Source organism: Ochlerotatus camptorhynchus, unplaced genomic scaffold (assembly GCF_037179485.1).
Source record: "Ochlerotatus camptorhynchus isolate MF236.1 unplaced genomic scaffold, CSIRO-AGI_Acam_v1.1 ptg000361l, whole genome shotgun sequence".
Taxonomy (NCBI): Eukaryota; Metazoa; Arthropoda; class Insecta; order Diptera; family Culicidae; genus Ochlerotatus; species Ochlerotatus camptorhynchus.
Window position 1 is genome coordinate 8,029,150 of NW_027040849.1, and position 26,307 is coordinate 8,055,456.

At 40.2% G+C, this 26,307-nt stretch overlaps 1 protein-coding gene across 1 annotated transcript; it reads left to right on the forward strand.

Annotated features, from left to right (window-relative positions):
* The first annotated feature begins 1,107 nt into the window (after positions 1 to 1,107).
* Positions 1,108 to 21,107, forward strand: LOC135709595 (uncharacterized). The gene is made up of 7 exons (XM_065231984.1): positions 1,108 to 1,250; positions 1,316 to 1,406; positions 1,493 to 1,675; positions 1,733 to 1,894; positions 1,962 to 2,079; positions 2,145 to 2,263; positions 21,015 to 21,107. The coding sequence occupies exons 1-7, from the start codon at positions 1,156 to 1,158 to the stop codon at positions 21,105 to 21,107; spliced, it is 861 nt and encodes a 286-aa protein (XP_065088056.1). The 5' UTR covers positions 1,108 to 1,155.
* Positions 21,108 to 26,307: the final 5,200 nt, after the last annotated feature.

Below are 26,307 nucleotides of genomic sequence, written 5' to 3' on the forward strand. Positions count from 1 at the left end.
TTTACGAAGAGAATCGATCAATGCAGACAGAGCTAATGAAATCTAACGTCACCTTTCAAAAATACTTATGATTATCTTTACCGACTCTCTCTTTCGTTAATAACTTAGCTTCAAAAACATGTTCGGCTGTTCTTATCCTCCAATATAGTTAAAAATACTTTCTTTTAACATGCTATGTTGAAAAATTAGTTCAAAATATCAATGCAGTCAAGTTATTAACGAAAGAAAAAGTCGATGAAGAAAATCGATCAATGTAGATTGGCCTATTTGAAAAGTGACGCGAGGTTTCATTAATTCTAGATCAACAATAGAAAAGGGCCCATCAGCATTTGTAAACAAACCGTTCCAAAGCCCTTTACTCACAAAGTGAAGGCCAGCCACGCAAATCAACACTATCATCGGAAACTTCTACTTACACGATGATGGTGTTGGTTTGTGTGGGCGGCCTTCGATTTGTGAGGGATGGGCTTTGGAACGGTTTGTTTATAAATGCTGATGGGTCCTTTTCTATTGTTGATCTAGAATTCCTGTTTGCATTGATCGATTCTCTTATACGGCCGATTTCTTCACCTCCGCTTAAGCATTAAACCAGGTTTAATTATATGGGTAAACCTGGTTTAAGATTTAAGCGGAGTTGAAGACATCGGCTCTTATAGTCAATTCGACAGTGACACTTTTTGTAATTTTGAGTTTAATTCGGCTCAGTTACTGAGCTAGTTTCATTGGCCGTGTACTGTTAGTTGTAATTCAAGCCGAACAATGCATTAGGTCCATACCATTGATCGATTCTCTTAATCGACTTTCTCTTGTATCGAACAGTGTTAAAAAAAATAGCTTGAAATATACATGGCCATGGAGATGCAAACAGAAAATCGACGAAGAGAATCTCTCAATGTTATTTAAGACCTAATCTATTATTCGGCACGTTTTTTTTTTATTTATTTCTATGGGATAATATTTTGATCAAATGCAGCTCTCATATTTCTACTTGTGTTAAACAATGACAATATTGTTAAATTGTGTTGATAAACCCTGGTGCATACTCAATATTAACAGGGCAGAGGTATGTTAATATTATATAAATAATGTTCTGAATTTTGCCAGGAGATCAACATCGATACCGTTCTATCAAAAACTAATAAAGGTCAGGAGTTGATGGAAGCTTTGAAGGAAAACCGCAATCTTGATGACAAGATGATTAAAAAGATAACCCACCTGCTATGTGATTTCCTAACATCGATTTACGGAGTGTAGGTTTTGAAATAGTTCGAAAATAAGTTTGAATCCTTTTTCATATTCTACTTTTGTATTTCAGCCGTGCTACCACATTCCACAAAAACCTTTTGGCCAAATCTCTAGTGCAGTCGTATCCGATGTTGGCATCAAAAGTTTCCGACATTCCTCAAGTACGAATTTAACCTGTACCAAAAACAAGGAGTGATCCCTCTAACAGGATATTAACTACACAAATTCTCCATTATTATATGTTTAGGCCTTATGGTTTTATGTCGATGGTCGGGGGCCAGGACGACACGCAGGAAAAATCCATTATCATTTGGAATACCTCGCTAAACAATCTGGCCAAAGAGTTATCAACAGAAAATCGGCACCGAAAGAGGAAACGTGTGAATCAAGCGAGCATCAGCCACTAGGTGAGATCGAACTGATAACTTTGGTAGGTTATATTAATTATATGTTATTGGTGTATTTTATAATTTTTTTTATTTACCAGATCGAGGAATTGAAGTTTGTCGTTCCGACCGAGGACAATAAAACTCGGATTGCATATTTATGGGATTCAACATTTGACTACCGCTGCCAGTATCGTGCGAATAAGGATGTTTTTTCGTTTCTGGAAGAATTTCCTGTTGCCTCGGCGTTTGATGGCGAGCTGGTATTCAATGTTTAATGCTCTGTACAAACTCTCTAAATGAATGTTCAACCATATTTTTCTTATCCAGATTGATTACGACTTCAAGAAAATGAAGAAAAACACGGTGGACTTCACCGATAACTGGAAGCATTGGCAGGAAAAAATTTTGCAAGGACATCGCCACCTATTCAGAGAGATAAGTAATGGTTCGTATAACATTCATTCATTAATAATTCATCAACTAGATTTGCATGTGTTGTGGTTTGTTTAGATTTTGTACGTGCATTGGCAATAATCCGTGCCAAAAATCCAACACGAGGCTCAAAGCGCTTGCGTGATGAGGAGTCAGCGAAGGAGAATCCGCTTAGAGGAATTATCAATTGGGTTAGCGTAAGGTGTTCAATTTTATAAAAAGAGAAATGTCAATTAAAAAGAACAATATGTTAAAGTTATAATATTTATATGTTACATAATATTTTGTTGGTAGAAGCCGAATCAATGCCATACTAGCTTATAAGTTACTAAAACAATCTAATAATAATTTACTGTTTTTTAACATTTTTAATTATGGTACACAGGTACACGACGCAATTCTCATCCACCCCATCACTCCTACTTTGATTGTGCGCGGTGACATGTTGGACAGTGGCGAACAGTGTTACATCGCATGGAAGGGTATGAATATACCTATCGGATGCAACATTATCTCTGCGTTTGGAAAGCTGTATCAGAGTTTCGACGTGTTTGCCGTAGATTGCGTGCCCAGCGACAAGCAGTTCTTTCTTTTCTTCAAGGCGGCTGTTTTCGCTGTCAGTAAAATCGGAACTACTGGGGAAAAATTTGTGCGTTCTCTAGGGTAAAAATCAGTTGGTCCAGTAGAATTAATCAGTATCTCAGCAAATTTCCTACAAGTTTTTTTTATAGAAAAAATCGCAATTGTTTAGAGATATAGGAGTATGGTCGATTACCTTTTTGTGAAATTAAAATGTAGAGTAAAAATCTAGCGTGTTAGTCAGAGAAATGATTTATTGTCACAGGAGAATACGATTATAAACAAAAATACGTTTGAATAAATAGAAACAATGGTTAAGTTTTATTATATTTCTTTTCATTGAATACCAAAATTACAAATAAAAGAGAGGAAAACATAAAAAATACCGAGAAACCGCAGAAAAAACTACCGAATTGCAGTAAACATTTTTACCGAAAAGCAGTAAAATATTTTACCAAAGAAATCGGCAAATTATGACAGCCGGGACAAATTTTGTTCTGCCGATCTCACGGCATACAAATGGTTTACCAAGATGTTTGCCGAGAGCTCGGCTGTTGGATTCTCGGCAGTGTTTTTTGCCGGGTTCGGCAAAAAAATCTAAGTGTGTAGTACTTCGCATTCTCTTCCACTTTTGTCTTTCACATCATTTAATACCAATAAAACCAATATTCTACTAACCTGTTAAATCACTCACCTAATCAAGTATCTGCATGTCAAATGGAATGAAGATAGTAATTTACTATATTCTCATCATTTATGTGTGTTACACTCACAACTTTTACTACACAATTTATTTCTAAATGACATGAATCATCACACTAAATTACTATTATAATGATATGCCATAAATAGATAGCTTATGTAACGTAATATCAACTTTAGACTGAACTTGGCGTTAATCTGCTCCAACTTTCCTATGATCCGTTATATTTGAAACATGTTTGTGCCATTTTGAAAAATGAATCGATTCAAAAGACCGATTCAAAAAGATCGATTCAAGTGGAGATGAACCAGCCTAAGGCTGAAAGTCTCGTTAATAAAGAAAAAAAAAAAAAGATCGATTCAAAACGATTGATTAAATTTCAAAAAAAAAAATGAATCGATTCACTAAGATCGATTCTTGCCTCAAAATCGCCCAATGCTAGTCCGGTCATCATCATCAGCAGCAGCAGCAGTGCTTTCGGTGCGTGGCGTTGTACATTTTTTCCAGTACACAACGAAAGGCTATCAAGGCAACCCTCAAGAGCCCTCGCTTCACCGAAGAAGGAGGAAGAAACCGCACCGCTACTGATCGGATTCAGTAGCTCTTCGTGAGTCGCTGTGTGCCATCTATGCCAAGCGCGTCCCCTTCTTTCCAAATTGCATACAGCTCGCCAGCCTTATCATAATTTCATAGATCTTCCCAAACATTGATCCGTGACCAACTTTTATGGCTCATGATCAATTTGATTGAAATTAAATATCTATCATGAAAACTAACATGAACTGTCTAAACCCAGATGTTGATTTCGATATAAGAAATCACCTCGTACTAGGTACTTCTAAACAAGTCACCTCTTAACCCTACTGCTTTGGTTTACTCTCAATTGTATCCAAGAGAAAGCTCATTACGGCCATGAATACTTTTCTCCTTCAGCAACAAAAAACGAAACCTCCACAAAACAGAAAAAACTTGCCACCTTCCCAGCTACCATCCGAAAAGACAACGCGAAAGGGGGAGAAAGCGGGTAAGAACTTACCGAAACTAGCCTCAAACTTTCTTAAACATTTTTATCATTTGGCTGTGCTTTCGCTGGCACTATGCTCTTCCCTCTGCCACCAGGCGTTATTGCAAAGAAGCAGCCTCAGAAGTAAGCCAAGGGGAATTAGCATTGCAAATTTCCGGCTTGGCTCGGAGTGGGTTGGCGCTGAGATGGAAATCCCGCTGATGGAGGCAGACTAGTGAATTTGTAACTGTTGTGTGTAAGTGTGCAGGACTTGCGGAATCTTTGAATAATGGATGCTGGTTTTGGTGGTGAGTTTTTCCCTTTTCCCTCAGTCGGTCGGATTGAAGGTTAGTGTGCAAGCAAAGGATAATTGAATTATTAATTGTTACGCAAAATGTGCACTCACTGTATGGGCATTCACTCGAAACGGTTCAGTTGATCACCGCACAAAATCCAGAAAGCAATTCCCCACCAAGGAAACGATTCTGTGGCCAAAAATTATTACGCTTCGGTGCAGAACGACGACGATCGAAGGTTGATGGTTGCGGTTTTCCCGGTGCCCGTTCCAATCTCCGCCGCCGACCGAAATGAAAGCTCATCTATCGTTGAATCTCGGTGTACGACATTCGGAAAATTGATTGGAAAATGGGCGGCCCCCGGGTTATTACAGAAGCAATTTGTGGCCAGAAATGAATAATGTCTCTTCCTGGTTCGGTCTGGTTGTGGATTGCGTGGGGGGGGGGGGGAGAAAGAAGAACGGCCTGACGGGGACGTGTTCCTTATAGCTGCTGACGACTTCGATATTGAAATATGACCCATCAGCATGCACATCACGTACCGCGTCGTCGCTCCACATTGGGGACAAGCCCTGGGAAGGTGGGTTATTGTAAGTAAGTAATACTGCATTCTACGCTGCGATGCTGTACCTACGGAAGACGATGAATCCTGCGTGATCTATCATAAATGGGTGCTGGAGTGGGCATTGAGGGAGGCGAACGAGGACGGTGGGCGTTGGCGTATGATGATGTAGATGGTGAGTTGAGTGATAGTCAGTTTTGATCAGGAACACCATATTGGATAACGGTGCCTGAATAAGAATGAGTGCGAGGGCCTGATGGGGGCATTTCCTTTGCCATTGTTAGACGTAGACATTCAATGCGTATTTTCTTATATTTAACAAAGGCTGGGAAGTCGGACGCATTTTATAGCATAAGGAATAGGAGTCGGCGTCGATCAAAAATCACCAGCTGCGACTCCGACTCCGGATGTTATGAAAAATTATCAAGCTGGATTGTACAGAAAGTGGGCCCACGTGTAAATTTTTGTTATTCATGACCATAGGGCGCTTCGTTTCAAAAAAAAAGTTTAAGATTTCTTATATGCCACCCTCCATATTTGCATTTGGTTTTATGCTTTTCTTTGCGAATTTCCTCCATCGTGACAATTCTCAGGGGTAACATGGAACCTTTTTGCTGATTAAAAAGGCACTAGCGTACAAACAGAACTTAATTCTTAATGAAGCTATGCCAATACTTATCAGCAACTTGAAAGTTCAAGATTAGTTCTTCTGGTGTTGTCAATTTCAACTTTAAAGTTCACAAAAAGTAATAAAAATTAGAGTTGGTTGGAAATGCTAACATGAAGCTTTAGTGTGATAATTTATTAGCTAGAGAATGATATTAACCCTACTGCCTTCTCTCTGAGATGACCAAGTTGGTCATGACGAGAGGAGCAACACAATAGTTGGGTAAAGAAGAATTGCATTATAACACACCTTCGGCTGGATGTTTATAGAGATGATCGCGATAAATTATTATCCAACAAAAAATGCGGTGGAGGTGTGTTAATAGCAGTTAGCGTGGAGTATGAATCTGAGCAAATTTCATCTTGCAAGAACAAGGAGTTTGACCATGTATGGGTCAAATTAATTATTGGTGATCGTGTTCATATTTTCGCGGTTGTGTATTTTCCACCAGAACATGCTAAAAAAGAAGCATTTGAAAAATTTTTTGGTCTTGCTAGCAGTATTATGTCGGAATTCGAGGCTGAAGCAAACGTTCACATATACGGAGATTTTAATCAACGGGCAGCTAATTTTATTGTAGATGACGAAAATGAATCCATTTTGATTCCGATTATGGGGGAAAATGAAACACTTCATACTTTGTTTGAAAAATGCGCAGAAATTGGATTGAATCAAGTAAATCATATAAAAAATCAAAATAACTGCTATTTAGATTTGCTATTTACTACCATGACTGACGATTTTTGCGTATCAGAGTCACCTTCTCCTCTTTGGAAAAATGAAGTGTTCCACACTGCTATTGAATATTCCATAATGATACTTGAAAAAACCGCAATGGTGGATAATAATTTGTCAGACCCCTATTTCGATTTCAGTAAGGCAGACTATGGAGCTATCAAAAATAAATTGAACAGTATAGATTGGCAACTTGTAATCCGTGGTCATGATACAGAACATGCAGTTGATGTATTCTATCAGATTATTTATTCTATTCTAGAACAGACAGTGCCCATGAAGCAAAAGAAAAAAGCCAATGCAAAAACACCAATATGGTACAATAGACAGATAATAAATCTTAGAAACAGAAAGCAGAAAGCTCATAAAGCGTACAAGAGAAACAAAAATGATGAAAATTTTACCTATTATCTTACTATTTGTGACCAACTTAATTTAGAAATTGAAAATGCATATGAAGAGCACAATAGAAAGATTGAAACTAACATTAAGTCAGACCCAAAATCCTTTTTTAACTATTTTAAAGAAAGGCAAAAATCCAAGAGCTTTCCATCCAAAATGCAATTAGACAGTAAGTTGGGCAATACTCCTAGTCAGATTAGTAACTTATTTGCTGACTTCTTTCAGGACGTTTATACAATTCATGATGAGAATGAGCGAGATTATCAATATTTTTCGTATCTCCCCGAGCCAATGAAGAACATCGCAGTGGATAATTTAACACTCAAGGAAATTATACGTGGTCTTGAAACCTTGGATGCTTCAAAAGGTGCTGGACCGGATGGTTTACCACCTATTTTTTTAAAGTCACTTTCGAAGGAGCTAGCAAAACCTTTGTTCTGGCTGTTTAATTTATCCTTGGAGTCGAGTGTACTTCCTCCGATTTGGAAGGAATCATTTTTAATTCCAATTTTTAAAAGTGGTAAAAAGTCTGATGTAAAAAATTACCGTGGAGTTGCTATATTATCAAGCATTCCTAAATTATTCGAATCCATCATTAATGACAATGTATTCTTACAGATTAGGTCGGTAATTACTAGCAAACAGCACGGATTTGTTAAAGGACGATCTACAACTACCAACTTGATACATTTTGTGTCATACTGTTTAAACTCAATGGATAAAGGAAATTATGTAGAAACGCTATATACTGATTTCAGTAAAGCATTTGACAGAGTTGATATACCACTCTTGCTTTTTAAGCTATCCAAATTAGGCTTCAGTCCTAGGCTACTGAAATGGATCGAGTCGTACTTATCAAGGCGGACGCAAAAGGTAAGATTTGAAGGAAATCTGTCCACCATAGTAAATGTAACATCTGGTGTGCCACAAGGTTCACATCTTGGTCCATTACTGTTTATTTTATTTGTCAACGATATAGAACATATTTTTAAATTTCTTCATGTTTCTATATATGCTGATGACATGAAACTTTTCATGGAGATATCTAAAGCACCTGATCTTCAAATATTTCAACAAGAAATTGACGTTTTTTACACATGGTGTAAGAAAAATTTGTTAGAACTAAATATTAATAAATGCAATTCTATATCGTTCACAAGAAAGCAAGCTGTAATACACGACACAATTACTCTTGGCCAGAAAACAATCCAAAGATCCTATCAAGTCAGAGACTTAGGTGTTATCCTCGACTCCAAGTTAACTTTTGCTGATCACTACAATAACATTATCTACAAAGCAAGCAACATGCTCGGGTTCATTAAAAGATTTAGTTTGCACTTCAATGATCCCTACACAATCAAAACACTTTACGTAGCATATGTGAGGCCTCTTCTCGAATATTGTAGCATAGTTTGGGCTCCATATCATGATACACATGTAAACCGCATTGAATCAGTTCAAAAGCAGTTCTTGTTGTTCGCTCTAAGAAAGTTGGGTTGGACGAGTTTTCCACTTCCATCTTATGAATCGCGTTGTATGCTAATTAATTTAGATGAGCTCAAAAAGCAAAGAGAGTTCGCAATGATTGCTTTTATAAACGATGTGATTTCGCAAAGAGTTAACAGTCCATGGATTTTGGAAAATATCAATTTTTATGCTCCCACTCGCTCACTGCGGAATAGAAATTTGTTTAGCATCAACAATCAAAGAACAGACTATGCCAAAAACAGCCCATTGAATAGAATGATGTCTTGCTATAATACATACTGTGAATATATTGACATAACAATGAATAAAAGTACGCTTAAAAAAACTTTCTTCACGAGGTTAGCTAGGCATCAATAATAAAATATAAATGCTATGCAAGTAATTGAAGTAAAATTGTAACAATTAGCGTTTAAGTAAAACTGTTAAACGGTCTACACTGATTGACGACTAATAAATAAATAAATAAATAAATAAATAAATAAATAAATCCTCTCGCAACGTGGGGCACTTTGAAAATAAAAATAAGTTTCGAACCTCAAAAAGAAAGTTAAATTAAAGTACTAATCGTACCTTTAATTAGCGCGAAAGTTCACAAATAGATCATGTTGTACATATTTCGAACTTGGAAGTATACGTTAAGTTGTAAATAATATATACAGAAGAAAAATTAAGTAAGTTTGAAGAAAGTTCTGCTAGGACCAGTGTTCGGAAAATCATTCTCAAATCTCATTCATTGAGCCTCCCTGCGAGAACAAACTCGCGTGCGAATGTGGCAAACAAAATTCACGCTTGAGATTCTCATGCATATTCACGCACTCACACTCACAACGCCGAAAAATCATGCCAGCTTTAAACTCATAAAAACCACTCAAACGTCAATTGATATCATGCCTATGTTGTGTTAGATTTCCAACCCTTGATACACAAACAATAGTAATTACAATGAATAACGCCAAAATATAAAGCAATGAATTTTTGAAACTGAAAACTCATCGGTGATTTTTGCGACGTTGAATTTTGCAAGGCAAAACTCATAGGCTCATAGACTCATGCATGAGATTTGAGCTTTTGAGTTTTTCCAAACACTGGCTAGAACTTATGATTAGCATCGCAGTTTGCTTTAAAATATACCGACCAAATCAAGATTAAGGCTTGTAATCGAAAAAAATGCACCATATTAATCCATGTGTAACATTTTATCCGTGGGTAAAAATTGATGAAAATCCGGGGATAACTAGTTTGGAGTGAATTGTTTACATGTGCAAAATTTAATGACAATCGGTTCTGTGGTTATTAAGATGTCATCGAAACAAGAAGAAAATCGCCGGAGAATTTTGCGCACCGTCATGGAAAATCTGACTGCGACCATGAGATGCATCGGAAGACAACTGGGAATCACCCATACAACTGTGTCTCGGGTGGTAAAATCGTTTAAGGAGTCCCAGACGACCGAGCGGTGGCCTGGAAGTGGAAGAAAATCGAAGACAGCTGACCCTGTGAAGGCCCGGAAGGTGTTGGATTATTTCAAGCGTAATCCAAACCTTTCGATTCGCGACGTGGCTCTGAAGGCAAAGTGTTCCGCCTGGTTCGTTCAGGAAACCATGAAACGAGCTGGGCTTCGTGTATTCAAGGTCCGGAAGGCACCGAACCTGCGTGATCAACAAAACACGGCGACCAAATCCCGCGCAAGGAAGCTATATCGAGAGTGGCTAACGAAACCGATGTGTGTGGTTATGGATGACAAAACCTACATCAAGGCAGACGCAAAGCAGATACCGAGGCTGGAGTTCTACGTTACCAAATCACGGTTTGATGTTCCGGAAGACATAAGGAAGAAGAAAGTGGACAAATTTGCCAAAAAATACTTGCTCTAGCAAGCCATATGCCAATGCGGTAAACTGAGTAAACCGTACATCACAATGGGTACCATCAATAGCGAAATTTACCGCACCAAATGCCTCCAGAAGCGTCTGTTACCCTTCCTGCGGTCCCACGGAGGCGAAACATTATTTTGCCCGGACCTGGCATCATGTCATTACGCGCGATCGACGTTGGATTGGTACAGAGACAATAACGTTGTTTTTGTACCAAAAACCGCCAACCCCCCAAATTCACCAGAGATTCGTCCGGTGGAAAGATTTTGGGCCATAATGAAGGCCAAAGTTCGAAAATCGTCCAAGGTGCTTAAGAACGAGCTGGAGTTGAAGAAAGAATGGATGAAAGTGACCAAAAAGGTCGGCTCCACCATTGCACAAAATGTAATGAAAGGAAATTGAATAAAGTAATTATGCCGAAACATAATCCATATGTATTAGTTCATTCCCTGATAGTTTCAAGAAAATCCGACTTAAAATAAATTTTTGGCGAACAGGGGGAGGTAGCTCATCGATTCTTCCGGTTCGCCTCCTAGCATCGTGCTATAAAGGTACCAGGCGATAACCAGAGTAGTTGATCGATAGCTCGATGACGTCATTTCGTTGGCGTCTGCAATGGGAAATTCTCATAGCAGGCGTTGACGATGGGACGTTGTCGAGTTGTTGAATAGCAACTATCGTGGTAACTCACCGATTACCTGTCGATCTGCCAAATTTGGAAAGACGTCTGCATTGAATTGTCTCATATAATAATATTCCGCCCACTATATCACAAGAAATTGCGAGTAGCTGAGTGGAATGGAGATAAGTTAAGCATTGGGTACAGGACCAAGTCTCCCCTGGGTGGTGCCAAAAGATGAGCGCAATAGAATCATCAAGTTGCCATAAGGCACGGAATGAGACTATTGCATGGCTGGGTAGTCAAAGTCTTCCATACGTTAGTCATTTCAGGTGGATTAGAACAGGTTTAGGTTTAGGGTGGGCGTTGGCCAGATTTGGATTTTTCAGATATAATCCTAAATAGGACCTAGATTATTTAATACACTAGTAACCTCAACTTCTGTCACAATGTTTCATTGTGACTAATCAACACTCAATGGGTAAAATATCAAATTTGCGGTAAATTTGAAAAAAGGTAACTTGGAGTGTAGAGCGCACTGCCCACTGGACGATTCTGAAGCCTGACCAATATATATAGACACATTCATACCATTGGCATTTTGTATTTGAGATAAGACAGAGACAGGATGTGGAGGGCCCGCTTAGGGGGAGCGTAACCCATGTTAAGGCTTCCATTTATTAAATAGTTCAGATAGGCTGGAAATGATAGGTTCATGTTGAGAAAATGTACCATATGGTGCCCGTTCACTGATCAAAATTAAATTAGATTCAAATCGTCAGGCCCTGCCCTGTAATAAAGGGATTGACGATGATTTGTCAAGTTTCATTTTGCATTTGCATATAATTGTAAGTTTCGGTTTGCTTTTGTAATTGTAAGATAGATAGTTTGGCTCAATTGAAACATTGAGTTGTATAAACTTGACGAATCATACCTCTAAAATAGTAGTAGTTACAGTGCCGCATTATCTAACAACCACTGCCTGCAACTAATGTTGGAGGGGCCGGCAGGGCTGATTACGGATCAAAACTAACATAACTCTAACACTGAAATGATCCCGAAACTAACGCTCATTCATTGCACTTTGAGTCATAAAGTAGTTTTATTTATTTTCCTACTAATCTATCCACACACTTAGTTTTTTTCTACCGAGCTCGGCTGTGTGGGTCTCGGCGGGGAAGGGGTTTCGCTGAGATCTCGGCGGGAGTGACATTTGATTGCCGAGTCTCGGATAATGCCTTTTCTAATAATCTGCCTACGTTTCTTTTATTTGTTATCTACTTCATCCCTTTTTTATTTGTCTGCTCTTCTTTCCTCTTCTCTTCTTTTGTTTTGTTTGTTTACATATAACTAATACTAATACCTCCTTGTTTTCTCTCTAATTTGTTTACTATGTCCCACCATCACGATGAGAGATGAGCCACCGTACATGGTACACGCTCATATACACTCCCAAAATAGTATGCCGCAAGTAAGTATATCACAGAGGCGAAGATAAAAGATCCAGAAACGAAAACCGATAACGCTGAAGATAATGAGCTGTGGTGATTTATATGACTAAATAGTATTATTTATTTATACTAACCTAAACACAACGTGGGGTGACCCAAATCCAAACGATCACTAACCAAAATAATAGACTTATCTTTTTTCAGCAGCACTACACCAGCCAGCAAAGTTCAACAATCCATCGTTGCTTATGCCTTTGTTGTCGTTTGGAACCAGTTTTGCGAGGTAGGCGACGATTGTGCGTATTTCTCGCGTAACTTATGAAAAGAGCCTATTTATAGCCTGAACAATACGTAAAGAGCAAATTGAAACATTGAACGTCGTGTGAAAGTGGAACTTAATGAAGGCCTAAGTACTTTTTCGTAGTTTTTAGTTTTCGGATTTGAAAGATCGTCGGTTACAGTGGCCTGCTTACTGAGCAGAAAAACGCGGTCCCAGGTCCTTACATATCAAAGAGATTTATGGTAAAATCGCTTGTGTATCGTGTATTTTGCGAAACTCGTTGTTGTCGTTGGTTCCGGGTTTGAATGGATACACAAATTTGAGCAACGGTATTATGTGATATGAGGGGCTCGGTGGCCTTAGAGCAACCGTTTTTGCTTACTGAGCAGAACATCATGAGTCTAATCTCAGGCCCATCCACATTCAAGATTCGTCAATCGTTTTATTTGTTAATACGACTACATGGTAATAACAGCAACTCGGTGATTAAAAAGGTGCTCGTCTGCCTAGTGGCAAACGTTTTTGCTTACTGAGCAGAAGACCGTGGGTTTAGCCCCAAGCTCCTTCGCGTTATATGATCGTTAGGACATCAATTCAGCTTATCGTTTACCAAAACGAACCCTGCTGCAAACCCAACCCTCTTATCCAACATCCCAGTGATTTCTCGTGGAAGTGCAGAGGTGTTCTCGGCTTCCATCAAAGCGAGTGTCATGTCAACACAATCCTTCCCATTCCTTTCTTGACCTGTGTTCGGGCGCGGCCGGCGCTGGTATTGCCTAATTTAAGATCACCAGTTTTTACACATTGAGGATGATTGCTAGTCCCAAGCATCGTCTATTGGTTCTCTGTGTAATTACAGCTGATCTGGCAATAACAGAGTAGCAACCGTGGGCGGTCAATCAAGCTCAAGCTCAAGCTCAAAATAAATGGTGCATTTGTTTCGAGTACAGGCCTTAGGTGATAAATTAATTTTGAATAGCGATATTCGCAGTCCGCTTCTCCAACAAATCCAGTCGGTGATTTATTTGATGCTGCAGTTCAAACACTTCACACAAACTTTTCTGCATCGGATAATCTGCATCCGCTAATGTAATCGGCTTGTTAACATGTTCGTACGCCACATAATGAACGGACTGGATATTGTCTTCAGAGATATTCGCTATGGCTGCGGATGATGATGGTTGTGGGGGTGGTGTTTTTACATGTGGCAGTATTTCATATTGAATGGTCTGGACAGCGAGTGGTGGTCAGGGTGGTTACGCTGATGGGGTTGTTGTTGATACTTGAGAGATTTTATCCCGGACATTTCCTCTTACTTCAAGGATGACAGACGTAGGTGGAGGAGTCTCAGGAATGTTTCCAGCAACACTCATGTTCTTTGAGTGTTTGCAATATATCATTTTATTTGGACAGAGCTAAGGCAGAATGGACCGCACGAAGCTGGTTTGTTTAAATTTTCAAAACAAAAAACTCAACAGATTAAGAAGACTGACAACCCTTAAGATACAATTTACTTTGGTGCGTATCCCAGAAATTCTACCTACGTTTTTTTTAGATTGCCTAAAGCTGTTGCTATTTTATTGCTTTTTCCACTTTATTTAAGATGACAACAGCTTTTTGCAATCTGAAATGACTCGCAGAAAAAAAAAACTGGAATTGAATTTTTAGAAAACGCACTAAAGTACTAGTTCTTGTAGATTTTCGTCAATTTATAAGTGTCCAGAATTTAAAATATTGCGTCAGTTTCCATTTTTTATGAGCTCACCCCAGCCAGCAGGTCTGGGTTCAATCCCAGTCAGCGCCGCCGGGATGTTCTGAGGCATAGCATCTCTGATATCACTCTCTTCACGCGTCGCTAGCACCCCCCTAGTGTTGGAAAATCTTTGACAGTGGTTTGTTTATACTTCTATAGAGAACAACTGGTGCAAGTTTGATCAAATTAGTCGATAGCGTTCAGAAATAACGTCAAATGGAACTCGAAAGAAGACAAAATATTATGCACAAACACCTGGAAAATCCGGAGTGGCCCGGTTCCAAGCTGGTTAAACCTGAAGATGCCGAAAACAACAGTTTGTCGAGTGCTCAAAACCTACAAGGAAACCCTGAGTGTGGAAAGGAATCAGCGGACCTACGAAAAAACTGGAACCAGGAATCGTCAGCTGCGCAGCAAGGTATTGAGATACGTTAAAGCCAATCCCGGTCTTTTGATCCGAGATGTGGCCAGAAGGTACAACGCCAACTTTAAAACGGGGCGGAACATCCTTGCCAGGGAAGGATACAAGTCGTACAAAGTCAGTAAACATCCGAACCGGCACATGAAGCTGAATTCCGTGGCCAAAAAGCGTGCAAGGCTCTTGTACGACCGTGTTTTGACGAAACACAAGGGCTGCACTTTGATCGATGACGAAACATATGTCAAGCTCGATTTTAAGTAGCTTCCCGGTGAAAATTTTTACATCGCAACAGGACGTGAGGATGCGCCGGGAAGATTCATGTTCGTGAAGAAGGCCATGACTGGGCAAGAGATTTGCAGTTGTGGCCTGAAAACGGAACCATTCGTCACCTCCTCGACGATGACATCCCAAGTTTACATCGAAGAATGCTTGAAAAAACACGTATTGCCGTTCACCCGCAAGTATCTTTTGGACAGCTGGCACTACTCCAAGATGGTTCTGGAGTGGTATGCTGCCAACAAGATCGATTTTGTCCCCAAGCCAATGAATCCTCCGAATTGCCCGGAATTTGTACTAATCGAAAAATACTGGGCAATTTCAAAGCAGCGACTTCGATAAAGCGTCGGGGCAGTCAAGGACATCCAGCAAATGCGGAAAAAATGGAAAAAATGCGCTGATTCCGTGTCCGTTTCCACTGTGTGGGTGCGGATGGGCTCCATCAAGAGGAAGGTTCGAGATTTCGTTTCATGCTGTAACTTTGAAGTTTTAATAAAAGTATTGTATAGCAACCATAAATGGACTTGCTAAACTTATTGAATCACGAATTACGGGTGTTTTTGAGCGTACCAATTTACTTCTATTCAGCCTTTAATAGGTTTAATTCAACTTCCATTCACATATTGATAAAAAAAAATAAAATAAAATAAAAACAGAGGATTGTTTTCTAGGCACGACCGCAGTATGACGTAGAACTAGGCAAAATTAATGTTTGCCAAACATTTTCAACTATTATACTTTATTTTTCGGATATGGTTCAAAACTCGTGACAGTTCATGTTAGCATAATCAGACCACCGTTCATCTTACGCATGAGATAATGTATTTAAATTTAATGTAATGGCTAAGAATTGATTTTTTGTATTATAGTCACTTTAACGCTCTTGGGCTGAGATTTGAACTCGTGACTTTGGCGTGAGAGGTATGGATGCTAACCCTACGCCGGGGTCGCCCCCAAGAATTGAACTTTTTTACTGTGATCAATGTGCACTAAATTCGACATCGACATCGACTACAATAGAAACTGACACTATTTCGTAACACATTTTTTTGTTGATTTGCACCTCAAACCACCTAGTACACAAAAATGCTATGCATGTTGTGGGATAAAATAATTCCCAAAAAATACGTTATTTTGTTTTTCAGTAACTCCATCATTAGTTTTAAATAAGGTCTCTGAAGCAGAGAAGAGAGTGAAGGTTGCATTTTATGATATCGCAACAAGCAGTTGTTTTCCCTATCAGAAGACGGTACTTTCAATATTGAACAAAATGTTGGTTCATATATCAGCGAAGTAGGGGAGGAAGGGGTATAATGATCATACGGGATTTAAGCACCTCTTTGAAGGACAACCCTAACCTAACCTTAAAATAAAATTATCATTCATCATCATTATGTACTTTACAGCGTGTTCGTAGAATGTTGCAAAATAGAATACTGTGTCTTTTCTCAAATCGAACGTTTGGTTTCCAATAAGTAGGTGCTTAGTACAACATTAATTGAAAATTAGGGGGTACAGTTATTGAACATCAAAGTCAGAGCAAAAGCTCGTCTACAGGCTCTCCGCCGGTTCAATGTTTTGATATAAAGCATCATAGTTAAGTTGAAACGGTACGTATATCTTTTAGCGGAAGTGAATATTAACTGTAATTATTTTTGAGAGGCATTGTGTACTACCGCAACTACTATTTTAGAAATAATCTCAGTGATTATTCACTTCCGCGAAGAGATATATAGATTTTTTCAACTTCCCCACGAGTTTCTTGTTTAAATTATTTTTATTTCATGTGTTTGTGTGGTTTACATATATGAATTTTCAAGTGACACAAATGCGTCTTTTCAACTTTAGTACATTTGATATTTTAATTTTTATTTACAGTTCCTAGTCCTATCAGGCCTGTTTTAAAGTATGACCACCTTGGTGGGATTGGTTTGTTTTGAATTTGAAAAAGGAGACTACTTATAACTACTATTTACAACTACAACTAACCTACAACTACTATGTACACCTACCCTACTATATACAAATTGCTTATCAAAAGCATGTTCTGATGTATTGCATTTATGCACAAACCTAGTCTTAATGTTACCAATTTTGAAATCTAATTTTGGAACATTTGCCTCTTGGTGGAGATCTGAAATCCTTATGTCAAAGGGACGATCAAGGATCATCCTAAGCACTCTATTCTGAGTGACTTGGATTTTGTTCCTGTGAGTCTGTGCACATGATTCCCACACCGGAACTGCGTAGAGGATCGCAGGTGCTATAATTTGTTTGTTCACCCTTGAGAGGCGGGATCTACGGCAAATCAGCGGATACAGACACCTAACCAAGGCACTTGACTACAGTTTTCTCTACATTCGAACGGAAGAGGAACTTTTCATCGAACATCTCGAGATAGGTTACTTCGGCAGACCACTCAACCCTTGTTCCATCGGCCATTTTGGAACTGGCGTCTACGAACATTTCTCAGGCGAATCAAGAGTTGGGTGTGGGAATCAATGGTAATAAACTTACCCCTCACAGGAACTCGTCGGACACACACCTCGTCAGCCACGGTTATGGCTTGATAGAGTCCCTCCAATGCTCGGTCGATGTCCTCCACGGTGTCAAGCGGTGGGTTGTCGATGATGTGCCTGTGGCCCAGTTTACGCGGTGGTAGTCCTTATGCCGACTTGGAGCAGGGGCCACGTTGAAGCCCAGTTCAGGCACCACCGGTTGGTGGTCGGAGCTGAGATCGTTGTACAAGCCGGTATTTGTCAGGAACAGGTCTAGCGTCGATGAGTTGCCCGCCGGTGACGAAAACTAAACGGAGTACAGCTCATGCTGCGAGTGGTCGAACAGCAGACGACCGTTCTGGTTTTGCTAGTAGTTCCGCCAGGCTTCATGACAAGCGTTTAGATCTCCTCCAACTACGAAGCGGGAACCGGTACGGTTGATGGTGGACAGGTCCTTCTTGAATTTAGCCGCTAGTCCACTGCTGGCGGCACACTGTCGAGGGCAGTAGGCTGCGATGAACTGGACGTATCGAGTTGACGACTCCACATCCACACCAAGGGCTTCGATGATAGAGGTGTGGATATGGGACAGAGTGTGGTATTTTATTTCTTTCTTGACGACGACCGCAACACCACCCCCCCTGAAGCGATCAAGCCGAATAATGTTGTGGTCAGGCAACCAGAAGCTGTCGCAGGACTTTAGATGGGTCTCGACTTTAGACTTTAGATCCCACGTCGATTATGTGCGCCAGGGTAGAGCAAGCAAGCATTCCAGGTGACGATAATTAGCGGTTTAGACGCCATACTGGATGATGAACTTACCGAGCACTTGGATCTGTTCGGGTTTATTGCGGCACTTACGAAGAGCACCGGACATTTTGACGAAAATTTCCATCAGTTCATCCGCTGAGAACAGATCGGGGTTATTGTTTTGCGCTGTTGGTTGTCTCCAGAATCCAGGGGGGGATGGAGAACTTTGGCCAGTAGAGAATCACCGGAAATTGCTTGAGCGGGATGCACCCACGAATTTTCTTGCCTTTGCTGAGGAGCACGTAGAGGCGGGAAATCCTCCATCTGAAATGCCGGGACCTTGTCCTTCTTGCGTCCTGGTTGGTTGTTAGTTGCCGCCTGCTTTCGGATGCGTTTGAAGTCCTCGCGTTTGGAGCACTGTCTGTCGGAACCTTGCTGTGCACCACCACAGTTGGCGCATTTTAACGCAACGGCAGGGCAGTCAGAAGTGGCGTGTTCGTGAGCTCAGTTGGTGCAGTGATGTTGCAGTTGCGGGTACCGTGTCCAAAATTCAGGCACCGCTGGCACTGCGTTAAGTCACGATGGCTCCCACCGTACGATGATGGAGTAGATCGATCGGATGGCTTGCAATGCTTTGAGCTGACGTCTGGAAGTGCACCAGGAAAAGACAATCCGGGTACGTCTTCACGTTTTCGTCTCTCCTTGTCATTCGGAATACAGCGATTGGGGTTAGCTTGTACCGGTTGATTTCAGCTTCGATCATCTTGGGGTCGAAGTTTGGTAAACCCCTGATGACTACCTTGAAGGGCTTTTCACCGGGGATGTCATGCGTGAAGAATTCCACCTTGGAATCCTTCAGATATTTAACGGTCACCTCGTACTCCGCTTTCGTACGGCGCAACACCCTGGTGCCGATCCTGCCGAGTTTAAACTCAGCTGCAACGCCCAGCAATGAGAGATCGCCAATCAGCGTGTTGAGTGGTACTTGCTTCACCACCAGTGGAGAAAGCTTGACTTTCGCCGCACTCGGGCCGGCAGAATTCTCGGTTTTCGACGGCGTCGCCGAAATCACCGATGTCGCTGGCGTTCGTCGCGTCCGCTCGTACCATCGGACTGTCCATGATTCTTCTTCCTCTTTTTCGTCCGCTTCACTAGCTGCGTTGGTATTCCCAAAATCGGTGGGAAGAGTAGCGTACCTATTTGATTTGAGGTAGGTACAGAGCTCACCACTGTTCTTCCTCTCCGCTTGGTCACGAAGTCTGCTCCGGGAGCGCTGTCTTCCCATCACGCGATGCGACCGACACTACTGACGACGCGACGTCAGTATATCTGCGAACGTTTATAACAAACTATAGGTTTATCGAACAACTCGACAGAGCGAGCAAAGACCAAACTATACTGCTCGACTTTCAAGCAGAGAATGATCTGATGACTTTGGCTAACTTCCAGCATGCAGCGAAGTAGCCAAGCACACTTATTGCAGACCACTGCAAGGTGCTCGAAGAAGTCAACACTCAAGCTTTTCAACTCGAGGTTGACCACTCCATCGACACCAGCGGCCTTCAAGTTATTGGTTGATTTAATCACTGCTATCACCTCATCAGCCGATATTTTACTTTCATCAGGGACAACTACGGGGATGGCCACGACTCTAGACATTGCACACTGGGCAAAAATTTGCAAAACCGCGACTAAATTGAATATGTCGGCTGCCAAAGCGAATTTAATAAAGAATTTAAATTTTGGTGTAAAGTGGTCATATCCTCCGGAAAATCTGGATGGACGTAGAAGTTGTCAGAACATGTAAACAGTCCTACAAAACCACGATCTTTATTTTGAACAACATAGAAAAAATCACAAGGTTCTAGGACATTTTTTATAATGTGGCCACTTTATCGGTCGTTCCGGATCCTCGTTTAGGCCAGTAGAGTTTTCCTGAGGGTGTATATGGTGTCTGTACGCTATATCCCAAGTAACATTTTAAGTTTTATGAAATACTACAAAGCAACTATAAAACAACATTCATAAAACCCTGGTTAAAGCTATTTTGTCATTAATGCATCCACCAACACTTCCGAGCCATTTCCCCTAGCCGAACGCTGAATCCACTAGGAAACCATTAACATTGAAAAATAAAATATATTCTTCAGATCGAGCTTGGCCGAGATTTTTTTTTATTATTTTGGCATTTAAATGTTTGCTTATTGCAAAATTTACCAAAATATAGTTATATCTAAGAAAATATAGATTGAAAATCGAACGTTGTAAAAAACAAGCAAACTAATTGTAACATGGCGGTGGCATAAAAGTTGATTTTCATGGTTAAAACCTCCTGGCTTTTATGAAGAAAACTTGCAGGCTGAATTGTATTTATCTAAAGCCATTTTGCTTGATCCTAACCCGTTCAGATTTATGGCAGCATTTGTGGAGGCAAAGTTGTCTGCAAAAAGTTAAACGTCAAAGTTTGTTTATCTTTCGATAGTTGCGCTGTGGAATCCAGGGTTCTTCCAGGTGGTTTTCTCCCGATAGATTGGGAGCAGTTACTCAGCCATTTTTCGATACTGTTTTACAACATTTCGCATTTCGAACAGCTGGAAGCGCAATCGTTCCCGAAAAAGATCCCCTTCTTCCGGATGTTTACAGAATTGCACCATCCAACGATGCAGGGATGTACGCTTGAATGAAATTTTCGAAGAGTTGATTCTTTCACCGAATAAAATCACTGTTATGGATCGGAAACCAGCTAATCTCCGCTAACTAACAATTTCAGTGGTTCGCTGTCGGTTGTCATCTTTTCGAAATGTCTGGAGAAGGCTGGTATGGTTTTTAAACTTTCGACAATGTTATATGAATTAGAGGGCCCCGCTCAGTTTGCTCCTCTCCGCCAAATAGTCAGTCGTTGATGGTGTGCTGGTTCTTCTAAAGGAGTAAATTTTGCTGAAATCGTCTTGAATTTTTCATCCTACTTCGTCTATCCTTTGAGATTTCCTTGTCATAAATTTGGCATTTATTAACTATGAGGACCCATCTTTTAAGCTCAATTTGTAAACAGAGTAATTGGGGAGTTAATGATGCACTTTAAAAAACTTGAACAGCAACAATAAATGCTTTTTGCTCTAATGCAAAACCTAATGGTTTTATGGTTGCTTTTATAATGATAGAACACGTTTATTAAGTATTTAATCAAGAAATTAATAAACAATTGCAAATGACATTTATGCTTGAATTACAGAACAGTTTTAAGAAGGGATTGATAACTGTTTTAAATTTATTTTTAAAACAAGACAGTTTATGACTTTCTTGCCAGACTATAAAAGGTTTTTAAAACAGCAAAAAGCTGAATTACTAAGCAGGAATGTTTTACACTTTAAAATGCTATATTTAAACTAAATGGATTGTTCATTGCCGTTATAAAACCATCATAAATTAGAGTGGATGCTAAATGGTTACTGAATTGTTACTTGGGATATATACTTAGTAGTATCAATTTCTAGTAATATACGTTAAGTAGAGTGTAAAATTATGTCAATAGATAGTGAAATTTCCTACTTTACCGGGAACTCGAGTTGATCCCGGCCCTCTATCTCTGTACGCCAAAGTCTCCGGCCAATGAGACCATCATCAATCGATTAAGCAGATTTTTTTTCCTTTGAGAATATGTATTATATGTTGACTGAAACCGTTTTGGCAGCCGAGATATTCAATTTGGTCGCTTCTTCTTCTTCATTGCATTTCAAGCTTATTGCATATCGCATATTAGCTTATTGCGTGCTCTCAACTTAGTGTTCTAGATGCACTTCCACAGTTATTAATTGAGAGCTTTCGATGCCTGTACCATTTTTGCATTGATATGATTGTGGGGTAAGTCCAATCATACTTCTATGCCCAGGGAAGTCGAGAAATTTTCCAACCCGAAAAATTCCTAGACTGGACCGGGAATCGAACCCAGCCGCTTCTAGCATGGTCTTGCTTTGTAGCTGTGCCTTTACCGACTGAGCTAAGGGAAGCCCCAATTTGGTCGCGGTTTTGTCAATTTTTGCTCACTGTGCATTGCCTTCCATACTGCAGGCTCGTGGGGACTCACCAACTGGGGTTACGAGTAAGGATGGATCCGAATTGTGATGAGGAGTGGAAAGGGGAGGGATGGGCCTCGGCTTATTTTTTTAAAAATCTTTGCCATTTTCCAGAATGGCTTAGCCAATCTGGGAGAGAGCGAATATTGTTTGCAAAATCGATATTTCTGAGATCCACCATCCTGGCTTGAATGATTTTGTTCAAACGGTTGCAATTCGGCTGTCTTTCAGTTTATCCTTCATTCCCTCTACTGCTGTCCGTTGGTACGAAGAATTTACATTCGTTCGTCAATCTGTTTGAAGATGTTTTGTTTCTGTGGTGCTAGCTTGAGTGAATTAATTTTCTGTTATCAATTGTCAACTACACCGTTTGAAAAAATCACGTAAATTTCTGCGAGATAAAGCGCACATAAAATTAACGCTAAATTGAGCGCAATATCGCTTAAATTAGCAATATTGTATGCAAGCTTGTAAAAGATTTCGTTATTTAGGCCAACTGGAGTTCAAAATTAAACGAAGGGAGATTTTACGCGACAGTTAAAATTCAGATTTTTTTTTCTGTGTAATGTTTTCTCATACCCTCACAAAACACGTTAAACACACCCATGCGGTTTAAACAATAGCAGTAAGGTATGCAAGATAAACACAAAAAGTGTATATGCTGTTGTTGTTTATTATGATAGGCCATAGTTATATATATATGACCCAGTTAAGAGAGTACTATTATACTTTTAAAATCCCATAGTGAGATAATTTGATGTGACTCTCTTGATTCCTTAAGATCATTCGGTAGTCCTCCATAACTCCACTAAGCGCTGCTGATCTCTTTAGTTTCATCAGTTCATTCCTGGTAAAATGACTTCCCAAAATAGACTGACTATCAGAGAGATACAAAAAATCCCTCAAACAAGCCTCGGGAAAAATGACCGAAGTGAAAGTTCATTAATTCCACCATTTTGCTTTCCAAAGAAAAAGGGACGACCGACCACGAGGAAGAACGAAAAAAAAAAACACACACACCCAAATAAAGCGAAACCAAAGCTTCAGAAAAACCGTCTTGTATCATCAATTTCCATCCGAGTCTGTATTTCTTTCCCCGACAAATGCCCACCCGCGCGCGAAGCAGTCCGAAAAGAACCTGAGCGACCTGTCTTCCCACCACAGCTGTCAAGATAACGCACACCATCACCACCTTCCAAGCGTGCCGGGCTGGTCCCAGAGATTCCGTCGGCGGCGACCCGTTTTTGACCTGCCCATTCCGAGTTAACAGTAGAACGGAAAACGGGGCGAATCGGGTGGCAACTCAGTATTAGGCAAATTTGTCACTTTGCTCGCACCATTTGGGCTGGACCGGAGATCCTTTGGAAAACGTTTTTCACTCTGTCTGTTTGCCTTCCTTCGGTGTATGTCTGGAGGTAGTTTCTATCGGGGGAAGGACGGCGACCGGAGTGATCTCCCATCAATCACCCTCCGGGGGAAAACTTTGATTCAATTTGCGCAAAGTGAATTAGGTTGCCTTTTTTTGTGGTCTGAGGGTCTTTCAGTACGCGATGATTGAACTGCGTTCCTGAGGGGGTGAGAAAGGTACGAAAAATATGCAATCTTGCGAAAGATTGATATTGATTCCGGAAGTGATGGATCCGGAAAGGTTGACGTTGTCGACTTTTTTTTTTGTTATAATCCTGTGACCATCACCGCTATCTGCTGTCCGTTGCTCCGTCAATTGATGGGATGCAGAGATGCTAAAGTTTCACACGTTACTGTCCCGAAAGCAATATTGGACGCGTTTTTCACTCCATAAATATCTCGTTTAATCCCGGTTTTTGCAAAAGTTAATCTCTGTCCCGTATAAGCTCGTCTCAAACCTCGTTACGCTTGCACGTGACTTGGCCATTTTCTATCAATTATTTCCAGTTTTTCGAGTGCTTCCCTCGCTTCCCAGATGCCATTTCTTCCGTTCCATAAAAATTTTCGCTTCGATGACGACAACGACGTCGACGACGACGACGACGGTGGTGCTGGTGCTGGTGATCCTGATCCCGAAGCCAATATAATCTGGTGCCGTTAGTTCCCGGTACACTATGCTCTGAGCCACTATTATTACGGAACAAGGGGATTTGCTGGAGAGGATCCCTTTGTACTGAACCCTCGTGCATGTGAGTTGACTATCAGAGACTATATCGCTGGCTGAGAAGGCGCACCCACTTCGGAGCGTGGTGCAGGTCGTAAAATGAAATATATGATAGGAAATTGCTCCGGGAGATGGCCATAACGTTGTTGCATCGGGGAAAGGGAGCGGATGGTGGAAGTGTCGCTGGAATCCGGCTCCAGGATACGGGGGAAAAATCACAAAAATATGACTTCAAACTGCCCATAACACCCTCGAATAAATTGCCTTCCCATTATGCCCGGAGGGAGTTGGGTTTTGGGTTTACGCGAGGGATGGTCAGATTTTTAAAATTATTCAGTGTATCGTGATATTAGACTTGCATTGACGTGCACAGTCGGAACCCTTTAACTGAATCAATATTTTAAGAAAAATGTAATGATTTTTAATATAGCTACAAATGAGGGATTGTTGCCAAATAAGGTCTGTATCCACAATAATCCGGACACATCAAAATTTAAGTAAAACACATATTTCGCATAATATTTAAATTGTAGTTGTTTACTTCAGATTCATGGGATGTGATTTGAAAATTCACGAAGTCAAAACAAAGTTAGTCGGTATTTGCATAAAATTTTTGAACTTTAAGCTTAACTCCATCCATAAGGGTCTGTACAGACCCTTATGGATGGAGTTCACTTCCTTGTTTCTTTCCAGAAAGCTTCCCAATATCTCTCGATTGGACGTCCCGCATAAACAATAACCATAAGAAGCGCCTAACCACCAATTCGGGATATCATCCCGACTTTATGTGGTATGGTCGTACCATCTATGATATCGTTAGTGTATGGTACCCATTTATTAGGGGTAACTCTGGATAATTTGGCTGATTTGTGGTTTGGACGTAGGACTACGTCTGTGATTTCTATATAGGGGTACACTTTGTGAAAACTGAAAATGGAACATGTAACAAAATTATGAAAGATTTTGCACGTTAATAACTCAGCTGCCCCCTGGACCAATTTCAATAATTTTACCACCAATCGGTTCAAAATATTCATAAGCATCGATTCAACTGTTGATTTTTTACAAGAAACTATTAAAAAAGTGGTAAATGTCAAACAATCTCCAAAAGCGTCGAATTAAATAATAAATCCACTAGTTACGTACATGCATATGCTGCTTCCCCAATACTGTCATCAGAGAGTAGTTAGTAGACGAAACAAGTCGAAGTAGCATTCGCCTCCGATCTTCGGGCGTGTGAAAATAGCGTGGATGCAAGTGCGAAACATTTATTTATTAATTTATTTATTTATTAATTCATCTGACAAAATTGTCTTAATGAATAAACTATAAGTTATCTTCAATAAGGTTCAGTCGTCTTACTCTTATCACAAATTGAGGTGTGGACATAACAAACGCGGACTCGACGGATACAAACATATGAACCATTGCACAAATAGGCTGGTTGTAGCCATAGAGGTAGATTAATAGGATAGCCAGAAATCAATACAAGTAAGTCAAAAATAAACCTTCCAATTGAACGCACCTACCGTGTTATTTTTACAAAATAACAGGCGAGCAATAAAAGTTCAAGTGACCGTTTTCAAACCCCCCAGTTTTACAGCGTAGTATTAGTCGCAAATCCGAACAGTTCACATGGCTCTCATGTGTGAAATCCACCCAAAGTATACAAATTATACA